Raw genomic sequence first — 22,814 nt, 5'->3', positions numbered from 1 at the left:
GCTATAGGCACCGAGCCCCAGCTCTCAACTTCTAATTCAATATTCTTCCCACTACACTATTATGGAATATCAGGATCTACAGGATCTACAAGCAAAAAATACCAGTTAATGGGCGGTGCCTGTGGCTCAAAGGAGTAGGGCACTGGCCCCATATGCCGGAGGTGGTGGGTTCAAACCCAGCTCCGGCCAAAACGTGCCAAAAAAAAAAAAAAAAATCAGTTAAAATTCTGAGTCTACTTAATAATATGACTCTCAGGAAAGCAGTTATGATGTTATCTATTTCATAGGGCTGACCTACAATGTAAGAAAGATGACGAACGTGAAAGCATCTAGTTTAGTGCTCAGCACAATGTAATCGCTTAATAGGTTGTTTGTTTCCTTCCGGAGGTTGTAGGGAAGATTATGAGATAATGCCTATGAACCAGGGCCGTAAACGTAATGCTCTGTACAAATGTTAACTTCATTGTCACCCATCAGCCAATGCTTCTAAAATCCAGAACATAACAACCCTAGAGAAGCAAACTGACCCCATTGTTCTAAGAGACACTGGAGTTCAATTCAGTAAACAATTATGTACCCCTCCCCCCCAAAATGATAAAGACAATCACTGCTATTTATTGAGCCTCCAATTACAGGCCCCCTGTGTGGCATTAGGAATACAAAGATGAATAGACTTCATCCCAGAGCTAGATGCACGTCAGACGGTGGTCACTAGGAGGCGTGGCAGAAAACAAAGAAGTCCGTGAAACGTGGCCAGATATCTTTACAGAGGTTGTGGGCACTCCCAGAAGGGATTGGCCAAGTGCCTGAAAAGCTGTAAGTGCATGACCAAGAAATAACAATTACCCAGGACCTTACAAGATGGGTAGAAGTTCGGCAGGGGGAAGAACTTTCCAAATAGAGACAACAGACCACAAGTAACAGAGATCGCAAGCTTGAAGGTATTCAAAATACACCCACGCCCCTAATCTTTAGAAGTCGCGAGTCTAAGCCCAGCCTGAGATCAAGCCCTCAGCCTAAGAAGTAGACGCAGGGGGTTTCCTTTCCTCATCCCTCAGCCCAAGCTGGAGGTTCCGGGAACTTCCAGCCCTCTGATGTCCTCGTCTGAGAGAAACGCGAGGTCGGTCAGGCCCCGAGCGGTCTTCGCAACTCTGTCCAGAACTCCCCTTATCGTTCTCACCATTTTGCCCCGCACAGGGTAAGCCGCCACTCCGCCACCGGAAGAACACGTCGACCGGAGTGGGCGCCTTGTGCAACCGGAAGAGGAAGTGCCTCGCGCGAGAGGCACTGTGGGAATTGTAGTCCTGAGATTTCGTGTGTAGCGGGACCTGGGACCTGCGGGGGTCTGATGTGGTGGAGTAGGGGCAGGAGGAGGATAACGGTAGGGTAGGGCCTCTGAGAGTGTTGGTTCTCCCTGGAGGGACCTTTTACGATGAGAGCAGACGTCCAAGGGGGAGGGACCTGCACTACACTCCCGGGAGGCCGTGCGCGGCGGGTGGGTCACGTGATGGGAGCGCGGGCTTTGGAAGGCGGCGGAGTGAGAGGTGAGCGGCGGCCGGAGTGAGAAGGGATTGGAGTTTGGGATTGTCCTGGGGAACGCTAGGCCAAGGGGAGGGCTCCGAGGTGTCGTGCCCTAAAGGGCAGGTAAGGCCCCATGGGAAACCCCTCCTAGAGCAACGAGGTCCACTCTTCGCTGGCTGCTGGAGGAAGCCTGGGTCTGCCGTGCGCGGGATTCGCAGTAGGCGGTCCTGCCACTTTTCCGCTGTGAGACTTGGGCCAGTTGAGTACCCTCCGCGCCTTTTTCTTCAGTTGTAGAAAGACGTTAGTAACTTTTACCTTATGAGGTCGGGATGTATTTTTACTAAGACTCTGGACGAGAAACATTTCTGAAATTTTACTCGCGTAGGCCCCTATCCTGCCGTCCTTTCTTGGATGCTACAAGAGCATAAACAGATCACAATGAATGGTCATTTCAGTACATATCCTGGTAAAGCAGTTGGCTTGAGGGATGAAGCAACCGATTGAATGGGTTCTGGGTGGGTGACATTTACAAAATACCTGGTGTTGTGTAGGCATAATAGAGATTTACAGCTGTTGTCTCAGTTAACCCGGGCAGTCATCCTGCAAGGCCAGTAGGATGAGTAAACTAAAGTTCACTGATGTAGGAATGCCGCACAGGTGGTAAATGCTGGCCTCTAGATTCAAGGCCAGTGCTTTTGCCACTCCCATTCACAGGGGGACTAAAATTATATGCTTCTTGAAGGAAGGGTGAGTGTATGGCAGGAGGAGTACAAGAGTCTTATGCTTCAGAAAGAACTATGCGAAGGAAGAGTGGGAACAATTAAAAGGCCTGGTAAAATACTTCTTAGATTGTTGGACGCCTATGGCCAGAGAGTACAAGATGACTTTAAACTGCACCCCAAAAGTACCCTTTTAATAGTTATACATTTAACATGTATTAAAATGTAACTGATGTAACACAGATATTACCTGAGAGGAGTTCTCTTTTCCAACTTTAGTTTTTGTTTTTTTTTTTTTTAAAGAAAATATTAAGTGAACAAAAGTGCAGACTTTAGTCAGAAGTGACAAACATAGTGAGGTGGTCTGGAAACATTGCCTTAGGAAAGAGTTGATGACAGGCCTGAACCACAGAAGTACCATACTGGACTAAGTGACTTGCAGGGGTCCTCAAACTTTTTAAACAGGGGGCCAGTTCACTGTCCCTCAGACCGTTGGAGGGCCGGACTGCAGGCCCTGGGATGAGTCGGCTGCTAAGAAGGACAGGCAGTGGCAGCAAAAACACTGGTGGGCCACATGTGGCTGGCGGGCCCTAGTTTGAGGACACCTGGACTATAGCATGCCAGGTTCCTAAATCAGGACCTGGGGTAGGGTAGGAGCCATGGTGTTTTCAGTAAAAGTAGAAACTCTTATGTGCTGAGGGGGTGCTGAAGAGAGATTAGAGCAGCATTTGAGAAAGCTACATTAATTCCACTTTGCCTCTTATTTGCCAGCCCTTCTTCAAGGATACCCTTTATCAGTCAGAGTTCTCCAGAGACACAGAACAAATCATATATTTTATATTTGTTTAACTGGTATTTGCCTGCCTTTTAAAGCTCAATTCTGCCATTGTGATCCCTGGGTTCCTCAAGCTGAGCCAGGCATTTCCTCTGGCCTTCCCTGGTCCTTGATGCGGACATCATGTTGTAGTTCTGTTTGTATAACAGATAATGCCTCTGCCTTAGAGTATTGGCAGTGTCTTATTCCTCTAAGCACCCAGGTCGGTTCCTAATACACAATAAGCCTTAGTATTAAATGAGCAAATTCTCCTGCTAGACTGTAAAGGTTTTGAGAATGGGGACCTTGTCTTTTTTTTTTTTTTTTTTGAAACAGAGTCTCAAGCTGTTGCTCTGGGTAGAGTGCTGTGGCATCATATTTCACAGAAACCTACTCTTGGGCTAAGCAATCCTCTTGCCTCAGTTTTTCTATTTTTAGTAGAGATGGGGTCTCGCTTTTTGCTTAGGCTGGTTTTTTTTTTTGTTTGTTTTTGCAGTTTTTGGCCGGGGCTGGGCTTGAACCTGCCACTTCTGGCATATGAGGCCGGTGCCCTACTCCTTGAGCCACAGGCACCAACCCCTTAGGCCAGTCTTGAACTCGTGAGCTCAAGCAGTCCACCTGCCTTGGCTTCCCAGAGTGCTAGGATTACAGGCATGAGCCACTGAGCCCAGCCAGAATGGGGACCTTGTCTTGTTCATCCTTCCATCTCCTGCAGTGCTAACTTTGTGTCTTCTTTATTTTGCCAAATTTAATTAGCTAAAGAATGAAGTTGGTGAGATAGCACCATTATAACCCTTGCTCCTTTTGTATCCTTAAAGTTCCTCTTTCTCTTATTTGCCTTTCTCTTTTAGCTATTCCTCCTCTGGTATTACCATGGGGATTCAAGGCCTGGCCAAACTAATTGCTGATGTGGCCCCCAGTGCCATCCGGGAGAATGACATCAAGAGCTACTTTGGACGCAAGGTGGCTATTGATGCCTCCATGAGCATTTATCAGTTCCTGATTGCTGTTCGCCAGGGTGGGGAGGTACTACAGAACGAGGAGGGTGAGACCACTAGCCACCTGATGGGCATGTTCTACCGTACCATCCGCATGATGGAGAACGGCATCAAGCCAGTGTATATCTTTGATGGCAAGCCGCCACAGCTCAAGTCAGGTGAACTGGCCAAACGCAGTGAGCGGCGGGCTGAGGCAGAGAAGCAGCTGCAGCAGGCTCAGGCTGCTGGGGCTGAGGAAGAAGTGGAAAAATTCACCAAGCGGCTAGTGAAGGTCACTAAGCAGCATAACGATGAATGCAAACATCTGTTGAGCCTCATGGGCATACCATACCTTGACGCACCCAGTGAGGCAGAGGCCAGCTGTGCTGCCCTGGTGAAGGCTGGCAAAGTCTATGCTGCGGCCACCGAGGACATGGACTGCCTCACCTTTGGCAGCCCTGTGCTAATGCGACACCTGACTGCCAGTGAGGCCAAGAAACTACCCATCCAGGAATTCCATCTGAACCGGATTCTGCAGGAGCTGGGCCTGAACCAGGAGCAGTTTGTGGATCTGTGCATCCTGCTGGGCAGTGACTACTGTGAGAGTATCCGGGGCATTGGGCCCAAGCGGGCTGTGGACCTCATCCAGAAGCACAAGAGCATTGAGGAGATTGTGAGGCGGCTTGACCCCAACAAGTACCCCATACCAGAAAATTGGCTCCACAAGGAGGCCCATCAGCTCTTCTTGGAACCTGAAGTGCTGGACCCAGAATCTGTGGAGCTGAAGTGGAGCGAGCCAAATGAAGAAGAGCTGGTCAAGTTCATGTGTGGTGAAAAGCAGTTCTCTGAGGAGCGAATCCGCAGTGGGGTCAAGCGGCTGAGCAAGAGCCGACAAGGCAGCACCCAGGGCCGCCTAGATGATTTCTTCAAGGTGACTGGCTCGCTCTCTTCCGCTAAGCGCAAGGAGCCAGAACCCAAGGGATCCACTAAGAAGAAGGCAAAGACAGGGACAGCAGGGAAGTTCAAAAGGGGGAAATAAATGTGCTCCTCCCCCATTATGTTAATACCTCCTTGACCTCAGAATATTTGTCTTGTACCCTCAAGAGCTAGAGCTAGAGAAACCTCCCCGGGGGTGGGGGGGTGGGGGGGTGGGGAGGAGAGTCCATTGCTTTACTAATGCTACCCTTCTCAGTATGCTTTTCCCTTTTTCACTTGTTCTTAATGGCAGGGAGGCCACAGAAGTACTTTGTTTTCTCTTTTAGCTCAGGAAGGTATGTCAGGTTCAAACATAAACCACTTCTTAGGCAGCTTAGTGGACACTGAATCCATTGTTACTGAGATTGATAGCAACAAGTCTTAGAGAAGGGAGAGGGAGATACATAGTGGAGACAAAAGACTTTATGGAAATGATTTCATGGCTGGCTTAGCTGGGACCAGTGAGAGATGATTGTGGATCCAGACTGCGCTTTTCTCTCCAGTTCAGCGTTGACACTCCAGAGAAACATCAGGAAGACCCCGTCTTAACATGTGGGAAAAGTGCTGAGATGCGACAGGCAGAGAGCCAGAGCCCTCAGCGGTGGCAGCAAGGATTTAATTATTGGATATATCTTGGTGTGGACAGAAACTTGAACTTGCTATGTAGTTTGAGGCTGTATAGTTGGTTATTCAGAGGAGTGAGATTGTGATGTTTTGGCCTTTCTGAGGCAATCACCTGAGTTGAAACTTAGGGATAATACACTGGTTTTCATGTGCCGTTTTTGTTTTCAAGTTATGAAGAGAAAAAAGCCAATAAACTTATGAAAGTAACCAAAGTGTCCCGTGCTTTGAGAGCATTTGAAAATATCTCAAGTGCCCCAGGCTCCAGGCAGAATGCAGTGTTCTCTTTTTAATTAAGTAAGATGCTGGAGGCTGAGTGCCTTGGCTTGTGCCTGTAATCCCAACAAGTGTGGAAAACTAAGGCCAGAGGATTACTTGTGGCAGGAGTTTAAGACAGGCCTGGGCAAAATAAATAGAGCATGTCTCTACAAAAAAAAATTAAAAATTAGCCAGGCGTGGTGATGTGCACCTGTAGTCCTCACTGCTCAGGAGGCTGAGGCAGGAGAATCACTTGAGCTCAAAGCAGTATGGACCCACTGCACTCAGCTTGGGCAACAGAGGGAGACCCTTTCACACAAAAAAACCCCTGCTTGAATAACGCCCTATTAACAAGAGGTGGTCTGAGAGTGGCCACAAAGTGGCGCTATGCCCCCTAAAATGGCCACAGCTGCTGTGCCAGTACTAAAGCCATTTAGAGGAGGAAGCCTCTGGGAAACTAGTTTTAATTGAATGGATTTCAAGTCTTCCACCTAACTGGGAGGTAAGCAGTTCCTTTGAGAAAGCCTCACAATTCAGATTAGCTACCTCATAACATCCAAACAGTTTGTCCTTTGGAAACCACTTTCTTGTTCCTTTTATAACATCAAATTCAGGTTGCTGTTTCTTATGGAAATGGAATGTTTTTGAACTTTGCCAAGTTTTTTAATCCCGATAAAGCTTGTTGGGGAGCTAGCCCCTTTGACTTTGTGAATTTTAGCATTCTCATCACTGCCATTTCAAGTTAATGAGGACACTTAACGTAATTTAAGTTGACAGTGTCTTCACAGATTAAACAGAAGACTAAAGACCAGTGGTTTTCAAATCTTTTAATGAAGTGAATTCATTTTTAAGGTGAAATCTCAGGTTTAAGAGTGCCTCTGCTTGAAGCAAGAATGGGAAACTGTCTCCCACCAGTGAGCTCATGATTAGGGCACTCTTGAAAATCACTGGTGGATACAAAAAGTTCTATTCTGAGGGAAAAGAACTTAGTTTCATTCACTGCCCTACTTTAGCAGTTGTTGACAAATGAAACATTTTCCTAGATTAAACCAAGCCATGGAACTTGTTTAAGCTCCATTTTCTGATTCAAGTAGTTAATTCTAAACCTGCAGAAATGGTGATAGGGCTTTAGTGATGGTAAGATTTGAGTACTGCCTCAATGCCCCTACCTATTATAATTAAGAGCTTATACCCTGGAGTATTCAGGCATGTCATGATTTGATTTTTGAAGCTGAGTTGCTTGGTCATTAACTTTGTATGGTCACACTGCAGGGAAAGTCATTTACGCCTCTAAATATCCTGTTTTTGCTCAGGAGAGCTGTTAGGATGGAGATTTCAGAGGAATTGTTCTGTATTCTAGCTCTGAGGCACTGGGCTTACAGAGGAAGATTTAGGCAAATAGGATTCTTGGGCACTATTTAGATACTAGAAATGAGTTGAAAAGAGAAAATGATTCAAAATGGAAAAATTATCCAAAAGGTGAGGTCATTGCCACCCAAGTAGGAAGTTGTGCTCATGAAATCTGGTGAGTCATCAAGGCAACCTTACATTTGAACATATATTGGTGGGAAGGACTTGCTCTTGCCACCCTTGTCTTGGTGTTTTCCGGAAGGTCCTGATCTATCTTCCTTCTTCTGTCCAGTGGACTTATATAAAGGGGTCTGTGGTGATTATATTCAGAAAGCAGTAACGTGGAGCTAGGGCACCAAGATGGGCATCATGGGTTACAAATGAACAGCCTCCATTTGGTCAAAATTAACTTTTCCTTTTCAGTTTTACTTCAACAGGATGTAACAAAATTGACCTACACAAAAAGATGCTGATATTTGGCCTGATTAAAGGAAATGCCTCTGGCCAGGTAGTAAAAAGACAAAGGTATCAAAGATAGAACTTAGAGTTGTAAAAACGCCAAGTTTAAATGTTAAACCTGCCATGATCTGTGATCATAGGTTCCTCTCTGGGCCTAATTATCTCATCTGTCAGTGGATATGAGATCATTCCTTTCACCACTGTAACCTCTGAACCTTTTGTTACTAATGGGTCTCTTTGTGGCCATAAGAGACCATATTGCTATAGGCTGAGGAGAGAAGGCCATAGTGGTTCAGGTGCTTAGGGGACCTACTCTTGGCTCCATATCTTGCTGATGTTTGTTCAGATTCAGTGGCCTAGGCCCAAAGCAAGTTCACTTAACAGGCTGGTGACACCACACCTAAACCTCAAGAAAGGAACGGCACCAATGCTGAATAAGGACACCAATGAAAGTAGAACTCTTCAATTATGCTTCTGGCTTTTTGACCCAGAATATTTTAAACCAAATTCTCCAGCCAGGCAAAATCTGCCCAAATGGAAAAGATCTGAACTCCTTCCTCTGCATCTTGGTTTTTACAAACTTCTAAGGAATCCTGACAGCCTCTCCACAGGTGGTGCCTCTAATCCTATCTCAAGGTGCCTTAGGACCTTCATCTTGACTGCTATTCTGCCTGTACCTCCTAGTGTCATGACCCCTTGGTAACAATGAAAATACATGGTGGCATCAGGAAGGTTTAGAACCACTGTTCTAGTGTGAAGTGCCCTCCTCCCAGTGTCCAAAGTGATCAGTATGTCTAAGAGTAGATGCTATTCAAGAGGCAAAGAAATAATCCCCTTTGCCTGAACTGAAGGAAGGCCTCTGGGCTGGAGAAGGCATTAAGTCCCAAGAGTGAAGGCAAGATTCCTGGGCATATTCCTATGTTCTCTCTTTGCAGAGATGGGTTCAACTCTTTTTATCTTTTAAAAACCAAATTAAAGAATTATATTTTAGTATCACACAATATGCTTTACAAAGGGTTATCCTAAATTCCTATCTGATCTCCAGAATAAGACACTTGAGCAACAGTGGACTAAGTAAGACACTTAGCTACAGCAATAATGATCACAAACGTTACTATACTTTTAATCTTTCTGTTTCTTAGAACTATAAAGTGATTATATTTAACCCACTGCTCCTGCTCAATAATAATGCTGTAACATAAGTTTATAGAAAAGTTTCAGCTTACAGCCCTTACCCTCATAACAAACTTGTGTTTTTCCTTGTGACTGATAATTAGTATCTCCCAATTTGATGAGTTGGGCTCACTAACTGCTGTTTTTATTAAACTTAGAATTGCAGGTTGGGAAACAAATGGAATCCACTGGATACTGCATTTGTTTCTGAGGAGGAGAAAAGATTAAGTTGTCACATCTGCTCAAGTGCTGTTGAGCAGGAAGTAGACTCAGTCCTGGGAAGTGTTCTGTTCCTTGGGAGGTGGTTAAAGAGGTGAAAAGAAGAGGTGAATCGAAATGGCAGACAACTCTCTCTACTATCTGTTCTGGCAAGAGCTAGGACTTAAGTGTTCCCTAGATCCTGGGTGAAACAGACCAAAATCAGTTGGTGCCATGATCCTTTAGGTTCTTTGCCCTGCCTCCTTCTGAAATTGGGAAATAGCTTCTCCCTAGCCCTGTGCAGTGAACTGAGCTCCCTGGCATTGAGTTATGCCAAGCCTCAGAATTCGAAGTGTTAATGCTTCCTTTCTTTATCTTGCTCAAAAGGTTCCTTCCCTCTGAGGTTTGTAAGTGAGGGTGGAGAAGTGGACCAGTGAGGTGAGTTTGCCCTTTATATGAGTTTAGTGCTAAACCTTCCTGACTCTGGGCTCAGTAGGTCCCCTGCTTCTAATATGGAACTAGTTCCCTTTGCTCACCAGCCGCCACCATCTGCCAAACCAGAAAAAGCAAACAAGAAAACTGTCTTCCCTGCCCCAATAGCTTCTTCCTTCCCTCTGGGGGACTTGTATGTCCCCCTCATCCCTTTTTGGGTCTTAGATCTATTCCTAGAGAATAAAAGGAAGGGGCTGGAATCAGAGCCTTTATGCCCCCAACCCCCTCTGAATATTAGAATTGTAGTGGTATTGTCCCTCAAGCTCTGCTGTTTTGGCTCCAGAGTCCTCTTCTTCCACATGGGGCAGGGGGTGCTGCTGTTATTGGTGAAGATAGGCATCCAACCAGAGCTGCCCTGACTCCTTCAGTGAGCTACAATGACAAAATGGAAAGACAGCGAAGGAGACAGGTAGAGCAGTGAGCTTCTCACAGACAGATGGATGCTGAGCCCTGTGACTTAAGGCCCTCATCCATTTGGAAGCTTTCCTCCCCTTTGCTTCTGAGAAGCTAGCTTGGGCTGTGGCACTGAGGGCACAGACTTGACCTGGCCACAAGACCAGTAGCGCACCCTCATTGCCTTTGCCATGGTGACCTCCACTGGGGAAACCCTCTCACTCCCCACCTGCCCCATGCATCACCATCATTCCCATTGCCCTGCCCACTTCCCTCCCTACCAGCCACAGTCTTGGCCTCAGATACTCACTAGACAATGTCGGCGAAGGCTGAGAGCAGGGACTTGGACTGGTACTCTATGCCATGCTTGGCACACAGGGACTGCACCAGGGGAGCCACTTTGTGGTAATTGTGTCGGGGCATTGTGGGGAAAAGACTTTGGGGAGAACACGGAAGAGTCAGTGGCTCCTGCTCTGCTTCCACCTGCCCCCACATTACACCTTCCCCAGCTTCCCCTACTCACTGGTGCTCAATCTGGAAGTTGAGGTGTCCACTGAACCAGTCATTGAAGGCAGACCTGTGGACGTTGCATGTTGCCTGGAGCTGGAGGAAAAGGTCAGGGGAGGGCATAGGATGGGGTATGGGACCATCCTGCTCACTCCCTTCAAAGAGTGGCAAGAGAGAAGCCTCAGCTAAGGAGGAAATGCTGTTAGGGACCTTTCCTTTTTTTTTTTTTTTTTTTTGCTTGTGCTATTCCCTGACCACTCTTCTCATTAGTTGTGTTGCCTAAGTATATTAAGTGACCGTCCCTTACCTGGGTAGAGACCCAGTCCTTGTTCTGGTCATGATCAATGTGCATGGGGATGTGGTTCATCTGTGTCACCCACACAAACCAGTTGCTTTCCAGGAACCTGTTAGATGAGGCAAACAGACCAAAACAGAGCAGAGCCCAGTTTTCACTTCCCCTCTAGCCTGCCGACCTTCCTGAACCAACTCCTGAAGTACCCCTACTACCCAAAGCCCCAGCACAGCCTCTAGGGAAGACTGGCCAGCCCCCAACATCCATGATTTCCTTCACCAACCCCTGGTCCCCCATCACATGCTACCTGACCATGAAGAAGAGGCCCAGGAAGCCTTTCAGCCCCAACAGCGGCATGTAAGTGAGGAAGATGCGTAGGTAAAAGGTGATCATCCAGGCCAAGTCCTACAGTGAGCAAGGCACAGGGTGTTTTGGCCACAACACAACTTCTCCTCTTCCTCTCACTTCACCTGTTTCTTTGCCCACATGGTGAAGCTTTCTCCTGGGTAGTTGGTCATCTTCAGCTTTTCCTCTCAGTGGCCTAATCCTATAGGACCTAGTGCCATGGCTCCTTTCCTCCATTCCTAGTAGCACCTCCCAACCCTCCTTGTCTGTCACCTTCACAAATAGCAAGGCCTACAGGGTCTCCCTGTCTTCAGCTCCCAATCGATCTGAATCCTTCAGCACACCACCAGATGACTCTTCCAGCCATAGGCCTCAGTCCATGCCAGTGCCTGATCAAAACTTCAATCACTTTCCTGCACACTGAACCAAGTACCATATTCCTCCTGACACCTAGGTCTTCTATGATATGTCCAGTGACCAAACTCACCCCTCACTTCCTAGCTTCTCTGCTCAGAGTTCCTCTTCCAACAGCCCCACCTCTGCCTATCAATTGCCCATCCTTAAGACCGGCCTGAAAGGTGACTTTACAAGGCTAAATGCAGTTAGGCCCCTTCTGAAATTCCTAGACCCTTTTGCCTGTATCTCTATTCTGGTAACAACCATATTCTGTTTTATCAGAAGTTTCCTAAGAATAGGTACTATCTCCCACTCACCTTCCCCAGTCCTTTGTGTCATGAGAACCTCAGGAGATGCTGGCTGCATGAAATCAGGCTTTGAGAGGTTGCCTGCTAAGCCCAGATCACTTCATCTCACTTAAGAGATTGGGAAAATCTATACCTGGTTGCATTATTTTGCTATAAATTAGGCCTGGAGCCTATTTCCCCTGGAGAACCTGTTTTGTCCCACTCTGGGTAGTGGTGACAGAATGTGGGGCATTTGGGCAACAGATACTCACCACCCACTTCTTCCGCTGGATAACAAAATAGAAAATATACCACTGGAAGTAGAGAGGCAGCAAGGCAGGGGGCCCAACTAAGGAAGAAACGGAGACAGGGAGAGAGCGTGAGCAGTGGGAGGGTCAGGAAAAGGCTGGTTGGTGCTGGAAAGATAGTCTCCAGCCAGGGCTGCCCCCTCTGCCATCCTCTGACACCCTTCCAGCTCCTTGAGCACTCCTCAATCCACTGGCGTCAGCAGGCAACGAAAGTGGGCACAAACGCAAGTCCAGGCAAGGTGAAATCGCCCAAGAACATGCCCTGAGGGTAAGGGAGTGGGAGTGGTGCTCTTTTCCAATGGAACAAAGAGCTGGAGAACTCAAGCCCCACGTGTGGGATTTGCTGTACCCCCATGTCTTTAATAGGGCACTGCCAATGCTCCCTGCATTGCCTTGGCCATAGTCCTGGCCCTGCCAGGGGCCTTCCTACTGGCACTAGGCCTGTCCCTGCAGTCACCTGCCCTGTGTCCCTGGATGCTCCATCACGCAGCTGAAGGGCAGGAGCAAGACAGCATGTGTGTAAGGTGGAGCTGTGCTGTTCCTTCCCAGGCTAAGCAGCTCACTTCCACGGACCAGAGAGGTGGGCTTGTGCAACCCCAACCTCAAGCCCTGGAGGTCAGCTGTAGGAAGGAAGAGGTGGCTTCTATCTCCTGTGCTGTCCTGTTTCCTCTTCTATCTCCCTTCTCTGTAGCACCTGATACTGCCTATAACCTCATCCATGCTTTATAGTGCCCGCCACAGCTCCTCCATCTTGAGCTGCCATGGATTCTAAAATTCTTTCTTCCAGTAGTGTCTCCTTCATTCCTCTGCCCCATCTACCTTTCTCTAATAGGGATAGTTGGTAATAGGCAGTTAGGAGGAATTCTTTTAAATTAAAATGGGTCAGTAGAATCCTTCCCTCCTTTCCTTTAAAAACTTGAAATTGTCAGAGAGTTTTAAAGCTCAAACCTTAAGCATTATGGAGCAGGCTTGCAAAGCAGGGAATATCCAGTAGTCTTCAGAATGTGCTTAAGACAACCGTGGAAATGTCATCTTCTCAGTTCTGATAGCCCCTTCATTCTCCCAGAGCTATCTGTACCTTTGTTTTCCTGGGAGTTGAACTGGGCTCCTCCAGGTTACCTTGGCTCAAGTCTTTATTTGCAAGGTTTAGGATGAGGTTTGTGCTTCATCCAAATGGGCAAACATTAGCCTAAATGTTGCCTTTGCTCAAGCTGAAAAGGAAAACTCCTTCCATGCAGTAATAGGGGTTGAGGTTGTGGTGCTTCCTTCAGGCTCCTTCCTTAAAATACCACCACCTTTTGGAGAGCCATTTCCTCCTCATACCACTTCAGCACCCCCTTCCAACACAGATAAGAACACTTACTCAGGAAGAAATATTTGTGCTGATGGTTGTATGGCATGTACTTTTTCTTCTGTTTCCCAAGCTGTGAAGAAAGGCAAACACAAATCAGCATCCATAGACCAATTACCCATTTCCCTTTCCCTATAACCTTGGTTTTTTCCTACTGAGAAGCTTAGGCCTATTCCAGGGCTGCAGCTTACTGCTGCTATGGCCCAGCCTTATCTCCAGCACGTGTAGCAAGAAGCACTGGGCTGTGCTCTGCAAGTATGCCAGGCCCATGCTTACGTGAGGGACACGCACAGTGCAAAGCGTATAGGTCCTCAGGACTCCTTTGTGTTCATCCAGAGACACCTTCGTCATAAGCTTTTCAACTTCCACTGCTCTTTCCCCTTCCCTTCTCCCATCTGGTATTTTTTGACATTAGACTGTCCATGGACAACCATAATCTATCCCGATACTGATTAAGGATTCCCTCAATATCCAGCTCTCAATTCTCTGCATCACAATCTTTTGGTCTCTTTACTTCAATATGAGCTTTATAACAATCTCTGGAAAGCTAAGTGAAATTTTGCAAATATTTTTGGAAAGGATACCAAAAATAATTTGGCAATCTGAAGGGTCTGGCAAAGTTTTCCCCAGCAGGTGATGGGTATTTTGTAAGTTTAGTTGCTGAAGAGACAGGCTGGGACCACCGGGACAAGCAGTCCATCCAGACCCCTAGTATGGGCTCACAGGAACATGATAGCAAAGCTCTACTGTCACTTCATGGCCCCAGTTAGTATAGGCAACCAGACAAGCACAAGGGCACAAGAGGAGCACTTAACCCCAAAGCAGAATGCGAGCTCTTCCTTCAATGTGTCCACCCACTGTGTGCACAGGTCATTTATGGAAAGCTAATTCTTTGTGAGTCATTTCAGCTAGATGAAGCATTTTTCCACATTAACAGATTGATTCAACAAGTATTTGAGCACCTACTATGTGCCTGGCACTGTTTGTTCCAGGTGCTAATGGTAGAGAGGTGAACAATCCAAAGTTCCTACCCTCATGGAGCCTACAATCTAAGGAGAAGAAACACGATAAATTTGTAAACAGAGCTCAAGGTAGTTTACACTTAAAAATAAGAAAATAGTTGGGGCCTTGTGGCTCATGCCTGTAACCCAGCACTCTGGGAAGCTGAGGTGGGTGATTGCTTGAGCTCAGGAGTTCGAGACCAGCCTGAGCCAGAGTTCTTAGGGTCTCTTAAAAAAAAAAAAAGCCAGGTGTTGTGGTGGGCACTTGTAGTCCCAGCTACTTGGGAGGTTGAGGGAAGAGGATCACTTGAGTCTGAGGTTGCTGTGAGCCATGACATCACAACATTCTACTGAGGGCAACAAAATGAGACTCTATCTTCAAAAGGAAAATAGGACAGAAAGTGAGGGAGGTAGCAAGTGTGGTCAGATATGGCCTCCCTCAGGTGCTGATATCTGAACTGAGACTTGAATGAGAAGGGCCAGCAATGTGAAAATTCAGTTGATAAACATTTAAAACAGAGGAGTAGCCAGTGCAGAGGCTCCCAGATGCTCCAGGGTCAGTAAGCAATGGGAGAATGAGGAAACCAGAGAGGGGCCAGATCACGTAGGGCTCTAGAAATCCCTGGTAAGGCCACAGTTATGAGTTTGGCTTTTTTTTTTTGACACAGAGTCTCACTTTATTGCCCTTGGTAGGGTGCCATGGAGTCACAGCTCACAGCAACCTCCAACTCCTGAGCTTAGGCAATTCTCCTGCCTTAGCCTCCTGAGTGGCTGGAACTATAGGAGTCCACCACAACGCCCGGCTATATTTTGTTGCAGTTTGGCCAGGGCCAGGTTTGAACTCACCACCCTCGGTATATAGGGCCAGCGCCCTACTCACTGAGCCACAGGTACCATGCCCATGAGTTTGGCAATGAAGTTGCTGGAAGGTTTTCAATGGGTGTCGTCTGATCTGCTTTGTACTTTAAAAAGCTCACTCTGGCTGAAGGTGAAGAGAATTATAGGGGGCAGGCAGAGTCCCAGGGAGGAGGCTGGAGCTAATCCAGACCAGAAATGGACCAGGCTTTGGGACATATAGCAGTGGAGCTAGTGAAATCAGTAGGTTTGGGATAGCTTTGGAGGCTGTGTGAATAAGGGCTGCTGGTGAGCTGCACGTGGTGGTGAGAATTACCCCATCCTGGTCAACACTAACTTGAGCGGGGATGAGAAACACCTTGTTCAGTGGGGTGGGTGGGACAGAAGCCTGGCTTCCTATCTTGGAACTATTATGAAAAGGAACCCCGTCCCACTGTTGGCTCCTTGAATGGTAACCAAATGCCATTATGATCCTAATAACTTTGTCCCATTGTGCTTAGACCCTCTGTCAAAAAGACTCTACTTAGAATCTATACCTCCTTGTCCTCCAGGAGAGCTGGGAAGCACTGGGATGGATGTCATGGGGGCAGCACAGGCATCAATAGCCAGTTGAGCTGCACACTGAGGGACTGAAGCAAGCCCCAAGCACCTGACAGTCTAGGTACCTCACTAACAGGTAGCCTACCCTCAGTCTCAGTCTAGGTACTCACCCTCAGCTAGGTACCTCACTAATAGGTAGCCTACCCTCAGTCTCAGTCTAGGTACTCACTAACAGATAGCCTACCCTCAGTCTCATGAACATAATGAACAGGTGGGGCATGAGCCTCACTCAAGCTGTGAGCTGCTCATGCCATGACAGCCAGTGCTGCCAAGGACTTTCCACAGAGTTCTCATGGTCAGAGGGGAGAGGAGAGCCAAACTACCTTGAACTCATGCCTAGAACTGAAATGCATTTAACAAGAGTTTAATTCCTGGCAAGCAGAAATATCAAAGAGTAGGGGAAGGAGGCCTGGCAGAAGTTTGACTGCAGCCCAGAGCCTTGAGAGGCAGGGTTTTCAATTAACTTTTCAAAGAACTCTGCTGGCCTTTCAGAGCCTTCTATTGCTTAATGCTCACTGAAAGCTCGCCAGATCTCTACTTCTAGGCTTCTTACTTCAGCACTACATTATAATTTCTGCTCACAACTTCAGAGGATGACTCAACCCAATGCTGACCACCCTGATGTCAGGCTGGGATCAGGAGGGTGGGAAGCCCTTGGTAAGTGACTGTTCCAGGCATTGAGTGTCAACCAAGAGTGAGATAGTCCTATCTGTGTTCTTGATGTCAGTCCAGGGTACTGGGTAATTGACAAGTAGGAGTCAAAGGCAATACCATGAGCAGGGGATGATTGCCTGGGGCAGGGAAAGCAGCACCAGGGGGTGCCCTCATCAGCCCCTTGGATGAGCAGGGGCTCTCACAGTAATCTCCTAGTCATCCTTTGGATCCTTTGCAGTATGTGGTGCTTTTTAATACAATAAATATTTGTTTTTTTTTTTTTGAGACAGAGCCTCAAGCTGTCCCCCTGGGCAGAGTGCCATGGCATTACAGCTCACAGCAACCTCCAGCTCCTGGGCTCAAGCGAGTCTCCTGCCTGCAGCAACCTCCAACTCCTGGGCTCAAGCGAGTCTCCTGCCTCCGCCTCCCAAGTAGCTGGGACCACAGGTGCCTGCCACAACGCCCGGCTATTTTTTGGTTGCAGCCGTCATTGTTGTTTGGCGGGTCCGGGCTGGGGATTCGAACCCGCCACCTTAGGTGTACGTGGCTGGCGCCTTAGCCGGTTGAGCTATAGGCGCCGAGCCACAATAAATATTTGTTGACTGAACCGACTCAAATGGATGGTGATGGGTGTTCTCGGCAGCCCTGCTCTACTGCCTGTTGATCCCCAGAATTTTCAAATGGCAAAGGATCCAGCAAGCCTAGCCCTTGATGTCTTACCCACACTGACAACATTGTGAGCATTTCCCCCAAAGCCTTCTGTGCTGGCTGTTTTCCATTCCCCATTTCCCCTAAACCCCTCTGTGCTGGCTATTTTCCATTCCCAAAGATCTTTCCTCTGATACCTCTACTCACCTCCACAGAGAGAATCTTCCCCAAGGCAAAGAAGAAGGGATGCATGTTGATGTCTGGGTCTTTGCGGAAGCAGTTGGGCTTGGCATGGTGCTGGAAGTGCAAATGGTTCCACCAACTGGCAGGGGCCCCCTACAGAAAAGTGGAGACATGAGTATGAAAGCCTAATGACTCCCCCACTAGCCAGCCCTTTATTGCCTAGAGTTTCCAGAGAGCCCCTATCCATCCCACTGACCTTCAGGTGGCCAATCACAAAATGATGTAGCAGATGGTTCCATGTGGAGGTGCTGAAGACTGACAGGTGCCCAAAGTCATGCTGCAGCCAGCCAGCCTGGGCCTGGGTGAGAAAAGTCAGCACTGAGAACAGCTACCAGCCCAGCATCCCTCTCACTGACCTTAGTGCTTCCTACCGCCTCTCCCTTCCTCCTAAATCCACCAAGGCCTGTGATGTCCATCAGCAGTCAGGAAATATGGGTCCTAATTCTGGCTCTGCCACTGACTCACATGTGAGTTGGGTTAAATCACTATCTCTTCTCTGTCCTTCAGTCTCCCCAACTCTGAAGTTCATGACTTATGATGGATTGATGTCCAGAATGCAAAAAGGATCAGAGATGAGCAGAAGGCTTGCCCAGTGTGTCTGTCATTATTAACATGTTGGGCAATGTCAATGGTAGAGAGGGAACAAAGCCAAACCAGGATCTTGGTTCTTGGCATACTTAGGCTGTGGCAGAACCTGAACTTGAAGTTTCAGAGAATAAATTCCACAGGAGAAAGGAACCCTGGGAAAAGCAGCTGGAGAGGCAGTGAGATAAATGAAGACGCACACATGGCTGATGAACAGATAAAAGCCTCGGACATGGAACATACGTCTCCTCCTGCACTAACTCTCCCTCAAAGGGAAGGGCTCCTTGGTCTTCTGAAGGGGACAAAGAGCTTTCCCCTGGGATGCTGAGGATGGCTGACAAGCCACAGGCTCTTACCTGCACTGCACTGAGCAACACTGCACAGAGGAGGAAAGGCACGAAGGACGTCCCAAAGACCCAAAGTGTGAGCCAGGCAGTGACATCCATCAGCAGGATGTGCAGCAGGTACAGCAGGAAGAACACGTGGTTGGCCTTCATGAGCCCCATCCGCTCCACCGTGGCCCGCAGCTCCCGGAACTCATCAGTCAATTCTTTCTGGGAGGGAAAGGAACTACCTGTTATTCTTCCCAGCTGCAAACCAACAATGCTGCAGAACAGGGCTCTCAGGCTCAATGACCTTCTGTTAAGGTGGCCATGGGAAGTTTCAGAGTCCTAGGTAGAGATGTCACAACAATAAGGGTGACAGGAGGAAGATTTGTCTAAGAGTTAAGTTGACTTATGTCCCTCCTTGCTCTGCCATTAACTAACTGTGTGATCCTTGATCATGTTGCTGAAACTCTGAGCCTCAGTTTTCTCATCTGTAAATGTGTGAGAATTTATGAGTTTCTGCTTGGCACATAGTGCTCAATAAATAGGTCTCATGTTGATGATGATTGATGATGATAGCAGTAGCAGCCTTGGGAGAGCCATAGTTTTCCAAGCCCTGCTCCCTTGGGCTGTGCAGGAGAAACTGGGACATTAAGACTCCCAAGAACTACTGACTGTGATTACTTGTGATCCCATCTGGGCTTTCCTTCTCCCCCTCCCCCTCTTCAACAACCAAGAGACTCCCAAGAGCAAATAGGGTCTCACGTTCTTGGTGGGCTCAAAGCTGGGCTGCTCTGGGGATAGTTCTCCAATCAGGAGCGAGTTCATATACTTCCTCACAAGGCTCTTGTTGATGTGAAATGCCACAAATGGGTCCTGCGTGAGAAAGACAGAAAGGTGAGGAAGCCAGCCCCCCCAGGGTTTACACCAAAGGCTATCCACTTGCCAGCAAGAAGGCTGAAGCCAAGATGAAGCAGATACCACCTTCCTCAGGCCAGCTGGCCTTTGAGGATGCTCAAACCTTGCCCAGGAGTCCACAGCCCAAGGCCACCCAGCATCTGTGTCCTAGTTAGAAGGGTACCATGCTGAGGAAGACTTGGATGTGAAGACTACCCCAAACACCTGCCTAGACTGGCCTTTTGCTTGGTATCTCTGGGGACAGTTTTTGGCTGAGGCCGTGTTTGAACCCACCACCTGTGGTATATGGGGCCGGCGCCCTCTGGGCACAGCCCAAGAATTTAGGTATAGGTGAGGAACATAAGGGATGTGCAGGGTTATGAGACGTCTCAGTCTTTTCTTGTGGAACTTTTTTGACAAATCCCTTCTCTCTCAGGGCTAGTCGTCTCCTTAAATTGCAGAGGGAGACATCCAAGGTCCTAAGTGGGGAACTCTTGTAATCCTCCTCCCTCATTTTCGCGGCTGTTCCCGGTAGGGTTCCATATTTCCTCTAGCACTCTGAACACTCCCTGTGCAGGATGGCTAATTGGGGTTATGCAAGGTGGGATCCTCCTCAACAAGATTCACAGTTCTAAGGTCTGGCGGGCCAAGGCGCGGAGACACCGCAAGAAGGGCGGGGGAGGGAGGGGAGCAGGGGCGGAGCCAGCGGCCGGTGGCACCACACATCCGGACCAATCCTGGTTTTGGCTGCCGAATCCCCGGCCCCAAATCACACTGCGGGAAGCCCCAGCGGCGGTGCCTGCTCCGTCTGCGCATGCGCCAGCCCAAGCCTGTGCCTTTGTCGGTGGCCTGGTCTCCCGAGTGACCACTTTGGTGGACTCGCGCAGACTCTGGTCTCGCCCCTTAGGCCGGCAGCGTCAGAGGGCGGAGCGCGTCCTCGCCCTGCAGCGTCTAAGCTCTGCTGGAATGTTATGGAACATTTGGTGGCCCGAGGCACACCCTGAGACCCCAGGGCAGTGGGTGGAAGCTGCGGAGGGGGTCATGCAGCAAGGCACCGGATCAAAGAGGGATGCAAGGGGAGGCGACGTGATCCTGGCCTCCAAGGAACGTACCAATTTTCACGTCACAAGGGAAGACCCCGTTTCCTGGTACTACAACTCGGTAGGGAAGCACCAGGTGCCTTAGCTCGAGACTCTTGGTCTCGAAAGATAAGTGGCAGGATCTACTCTGGGGAGCGCGCTGACCCCGAATGAGGCCCAAGGGAAGGAGGAACGGGACCCGCAAGGGGTCTAGCGTCCTAGAGTGCTAACAGCTCTCTGCCGAATAGATGGAGACCCGGCAGGACTCGAGGACAATTCCGAGGGTCCTCACTAAGGGTACGCTGATGCTGTTCCCATTTCCCCGAATGTGCCAGCTACTGCTTGCCTCTCCGTTGCCTGCTGTCCCTTCTGTCTCCTCCAGTCTTCACAGGACGCAGAGGTTCCCAGAACAGCCGGCTCCCCAAATTTTCCCCGTTTCCGCCCTATCCTCAAGATGGGTTCCCTCTCTTGCTAGCGAGTGGAGCTCAGCGTGCTCGTTCCACACACAGCTGCACACCCGGTCTGAGCTTCGACACTAGACGTTAATTCCCTCTTCCCACCACCTCCGCCCCGCTAGCATCCCAGCTCTGGGTTCACCCCACGCCTGCAGACCACAGACTCGTAATACAAACGTAATGCACGGATGGGCAGCTCAGTCCTTTGTCTGTGTGTACATGTTGTTGGCCTCCATCCCCACTCCCCAGACTCCAATTTTCAGAGCCCTTCTCCGGCCCTTGTATCCGGTGACCACAGGACAACCAACCTCGAGCAACCGGCATGCTCGGGCGCCTCCCGGCTTTTCTCCGAATTAGTTGCTCGGCTCTGGGTGCTAAACTTTTCAGCTCCCACGCAAGCAGCCTCTGACCACTGCCACCCGGCCCCGCTCTCTCCCGTGCTCTCGCTTGGTAGCGCTCACCGTGGCATCCTGCCCGGCGTAGTGGCTAATGACCCGGGAACCCCCTGGGTGCCGGCGGGTGAACTCGCTGATGTTGTACACCTTCCGGTCGATGACTAGCCACCGCTCCTCGCGCCCAGAGCGCTGCGCCACCTCTTCCCAGGTGAAGTAACGTGGAGAGGACCCCTGAGCCGGGGTCTCGGTCGCCAGCGGCTCTGGGGCCATGGTTGGCCTGGCGACTCCGCGCGCCGGCCGGGCAGCCGATGTCAAGCGCGCGCCCAGTGTCCACGCGATTGCGCGTGCCGGCCTCGCGTGCTCCTGGAGCCCGGCCGCTGGTGCGCGCCGGAACCCCACGGTTCACCCGCCCGAGTTTTCAGCGCCGCGGTGTGGACAGCTGAGCCTTGCAGCGCGCGCTCCCATTGGCCAGTCTTCGTGGCGCGGGGAGTGAGCCTCCACCCCCGCCGGCGGGACCCCAGACTCGTGGCTGCGCGCACGCGCGCCCCCTTGCGGGCTCCCTACTGACGTGGTTACCGGGTTCCGCTTCGTAGCGATGCCTCCCACTGGGCCCTGCGGTCGGAATAACGGTTCCCAAGGAGGCAGAGGGCCCGAGTACAACTAGGGGTTGGCTAGGCCGAGCTGGGTCAGGCGTGGCCGGCCGGAGTGGGGCCGAGCTTCGTAACTGTATGGATGGAGGCGGCGGAGCCGAGAAGGTGGCCGGGAGGCGGCTGGAACCCGGACAGCGAGCGGAGGAAGTTGTCCCCACCGCCTGGGTGGTCCCTCATTGAATGCTGTTACGGGGGCGGGGCCGTCCGGTTGAAGGAGGAGCTAACCTAGGGGCCGAGGTCGTACTGTAGGGGATGGCTGTCCGGGAGTCCAGGCTGCCCCAGGAGCATCTTCCTTTGTCTGTGGCTGCCTTTGTGGGGGGCTTCAGATGTGACGCTACCAGTATCGAATCTCTCGTCGCCTCGCCATGCTGTTCCACCTGTTGTGCTGCCTGAAGTAATAGCCTGAGAACTCTTGGAGTTGCTTTTGTCTTGTGAACAGCATGATTTTGGTTTGTTGGGCTTGTTGGGGTAGGGAGGGTTGTTCATGCTTTAATTCGCTCAATATAACATTAAAAATGCCCTTTGCTTTTTTGTTTTTATTTATATTTGTTTATTAAAAAATAAACTGGGGTCGTTAAATAATGATCCCCAGCATGACCCCAGCAGCCCTGTGTGAAAGCCCTGGATCTTAGAGTTGAGGCATTTCTATTGTAGCCTGGAGGCTGCTGAGACCCCTGGGAGACTTTTAAACAGAGAGATCTGGGGCTCAGACTTCTGGTTTTAAACAGAGGTGGGTGTGCCAGTTAAGGAGCTGTTGCCGTCCTGAAAAAACCCAGAGTTTAGGTGTGAAATTGTCAACACACACTTAATTATTGAACATACTTTAGGAAGCCCTTACAATGGTCTAAGCACTGTTCTTACTGTTTTACAAACATTCAAGCACCAACCTAGCATCTGAGGGTGATATAAAGACCATATTTCTGGCTCGGCGCCTATAGCTCAACCGGCTAAGGCGCCAGCCACGTACACCTAAGGTGGCGGGTTCGAATC

General features: G+C 49.3%; 3 protein-coding genes across 3 annotated transcripts in view; 1 reads left to right on the top strand and 2 right to left on the bottom strand.

Annotated features, from left to right (window-relative positions):
- The window catches only part of TMEM258 (transmembrane protein 258), a 3,915-nt gene extending 2,607 nt beyond the window's left edge, over positions 1-1,308 (bottom strand). The window contains exon 1 of the mRNA XM_003798742.3: positions 1,181-1,308. Coding sequence (XP_003798790.1) covers positions 1,181-1,183 — 3 coding nt within the window. The 5' untranslated portion in view covers positions 1,184-1,308. The remainder of the gene's footprint in view (positions 1-1,180) is intronic.
- A 2,604-nt stretch (positions 1,309-3,912) lies between these two features.
- FEN1 (flap structure-specific endonuclease 1) lies at positions 3,913-5,842 on the top strand. The gene has a single exon (XM_012810692.2). The coding sequence runs from the start codon at positions 3,928-3,930 to the stop codon at positions 5,068-5,070; it is 1,143 nt and encodes a 380-aa protein (XP_012666146.1). The 5' UTR covers positions 3,913-3,927; the 3' UTR covers positions 5,071-5,842.
- An 855-nt stretch (positions 5,843-6,697) lies between these two features.
- On the bottom strand, positions 6,698-22,299 carry FADS1 (fatty acid desaturase 1). Its single transcript, XM_003798740.3, has 12 exons — positions 21,241-22,299; positions 19,114-19,224; positions 18,379-18,576; positions 17,634-17,735; positions 17,402-17,530; positions 13,449-13,509; positions 12,050-12,126; positions 11,057-11,154; positions 10,765-10,861; positions 10,474-10,553; positions 10,261-10,386; positions 6,698-9,929 (listed from the first exon to the last, which is right to left on the bottom strand). The coding sequence occupies exons 1-12, from the start codon at positions 21,442-21,444 to the stop codon at positions 9,878-9,880; spliced, it is 1,335 nt and encodes a 444-aa protein (XP_003798788.1). The 5' UTR covers positions 21,445-22,299; the 3' UTR covers positions 6,698-9,877.
- Positions 22,300-22,814: the final 515 nt, after the last annotated feature.

This window comes from Otolemur garnettii, unplaced genomic scaffold (genome assembly GCF_000181295.1).
Source record: "Otolemur garnettii isolate 467f Iridium unplaced genomic scaffold, OtoGar3 scaffold00140, whole genome shotgun sequence".
NCBI lineage: Eukaryota > Metazoa > Chordata > Mammalia > Primates > Galagidae > Otolemur > Otolemur garnettii.
The sequence above is the reverse complement of the archived record's forward strand: the minus strand, read 5'-3'. Positions and strand labels throughout refer to the sequence as shown.

Excerpts from the sequence above, each read along its gene's own strand:
- FEN1 (XM_012810692.2), top strand. The coding sequence starts at position 3,928 with ATGGGGATTCAAGGCCTGGCCAAACTAATTGCTGATGTGGCCCCCAGT.
- FADS1 (XM_003798740.3), bottom strand. The coding sequence starts at position 21,444 with ATGGCCCCAGAGCCGCTGGCGACCGAGACCCCGGCTCAGGGGTCCTCT. Across the intron at positions 13,510-17,401 it reads GGAAGATTCTCTCTGTGGAG|CTTGGGAAACAGAAGAAAAA; the intron begins GTGAGTAGAGGT and ends CTTTCTTCACAG. Across the intron at positions 11,155-12,049 it reads TCCAGCGGAAGAAGTGGGTG|GACTTGGCCTGGATGATCAC; the intron begins GTGAGTATCTGT and ends TGCTCACTGTAG.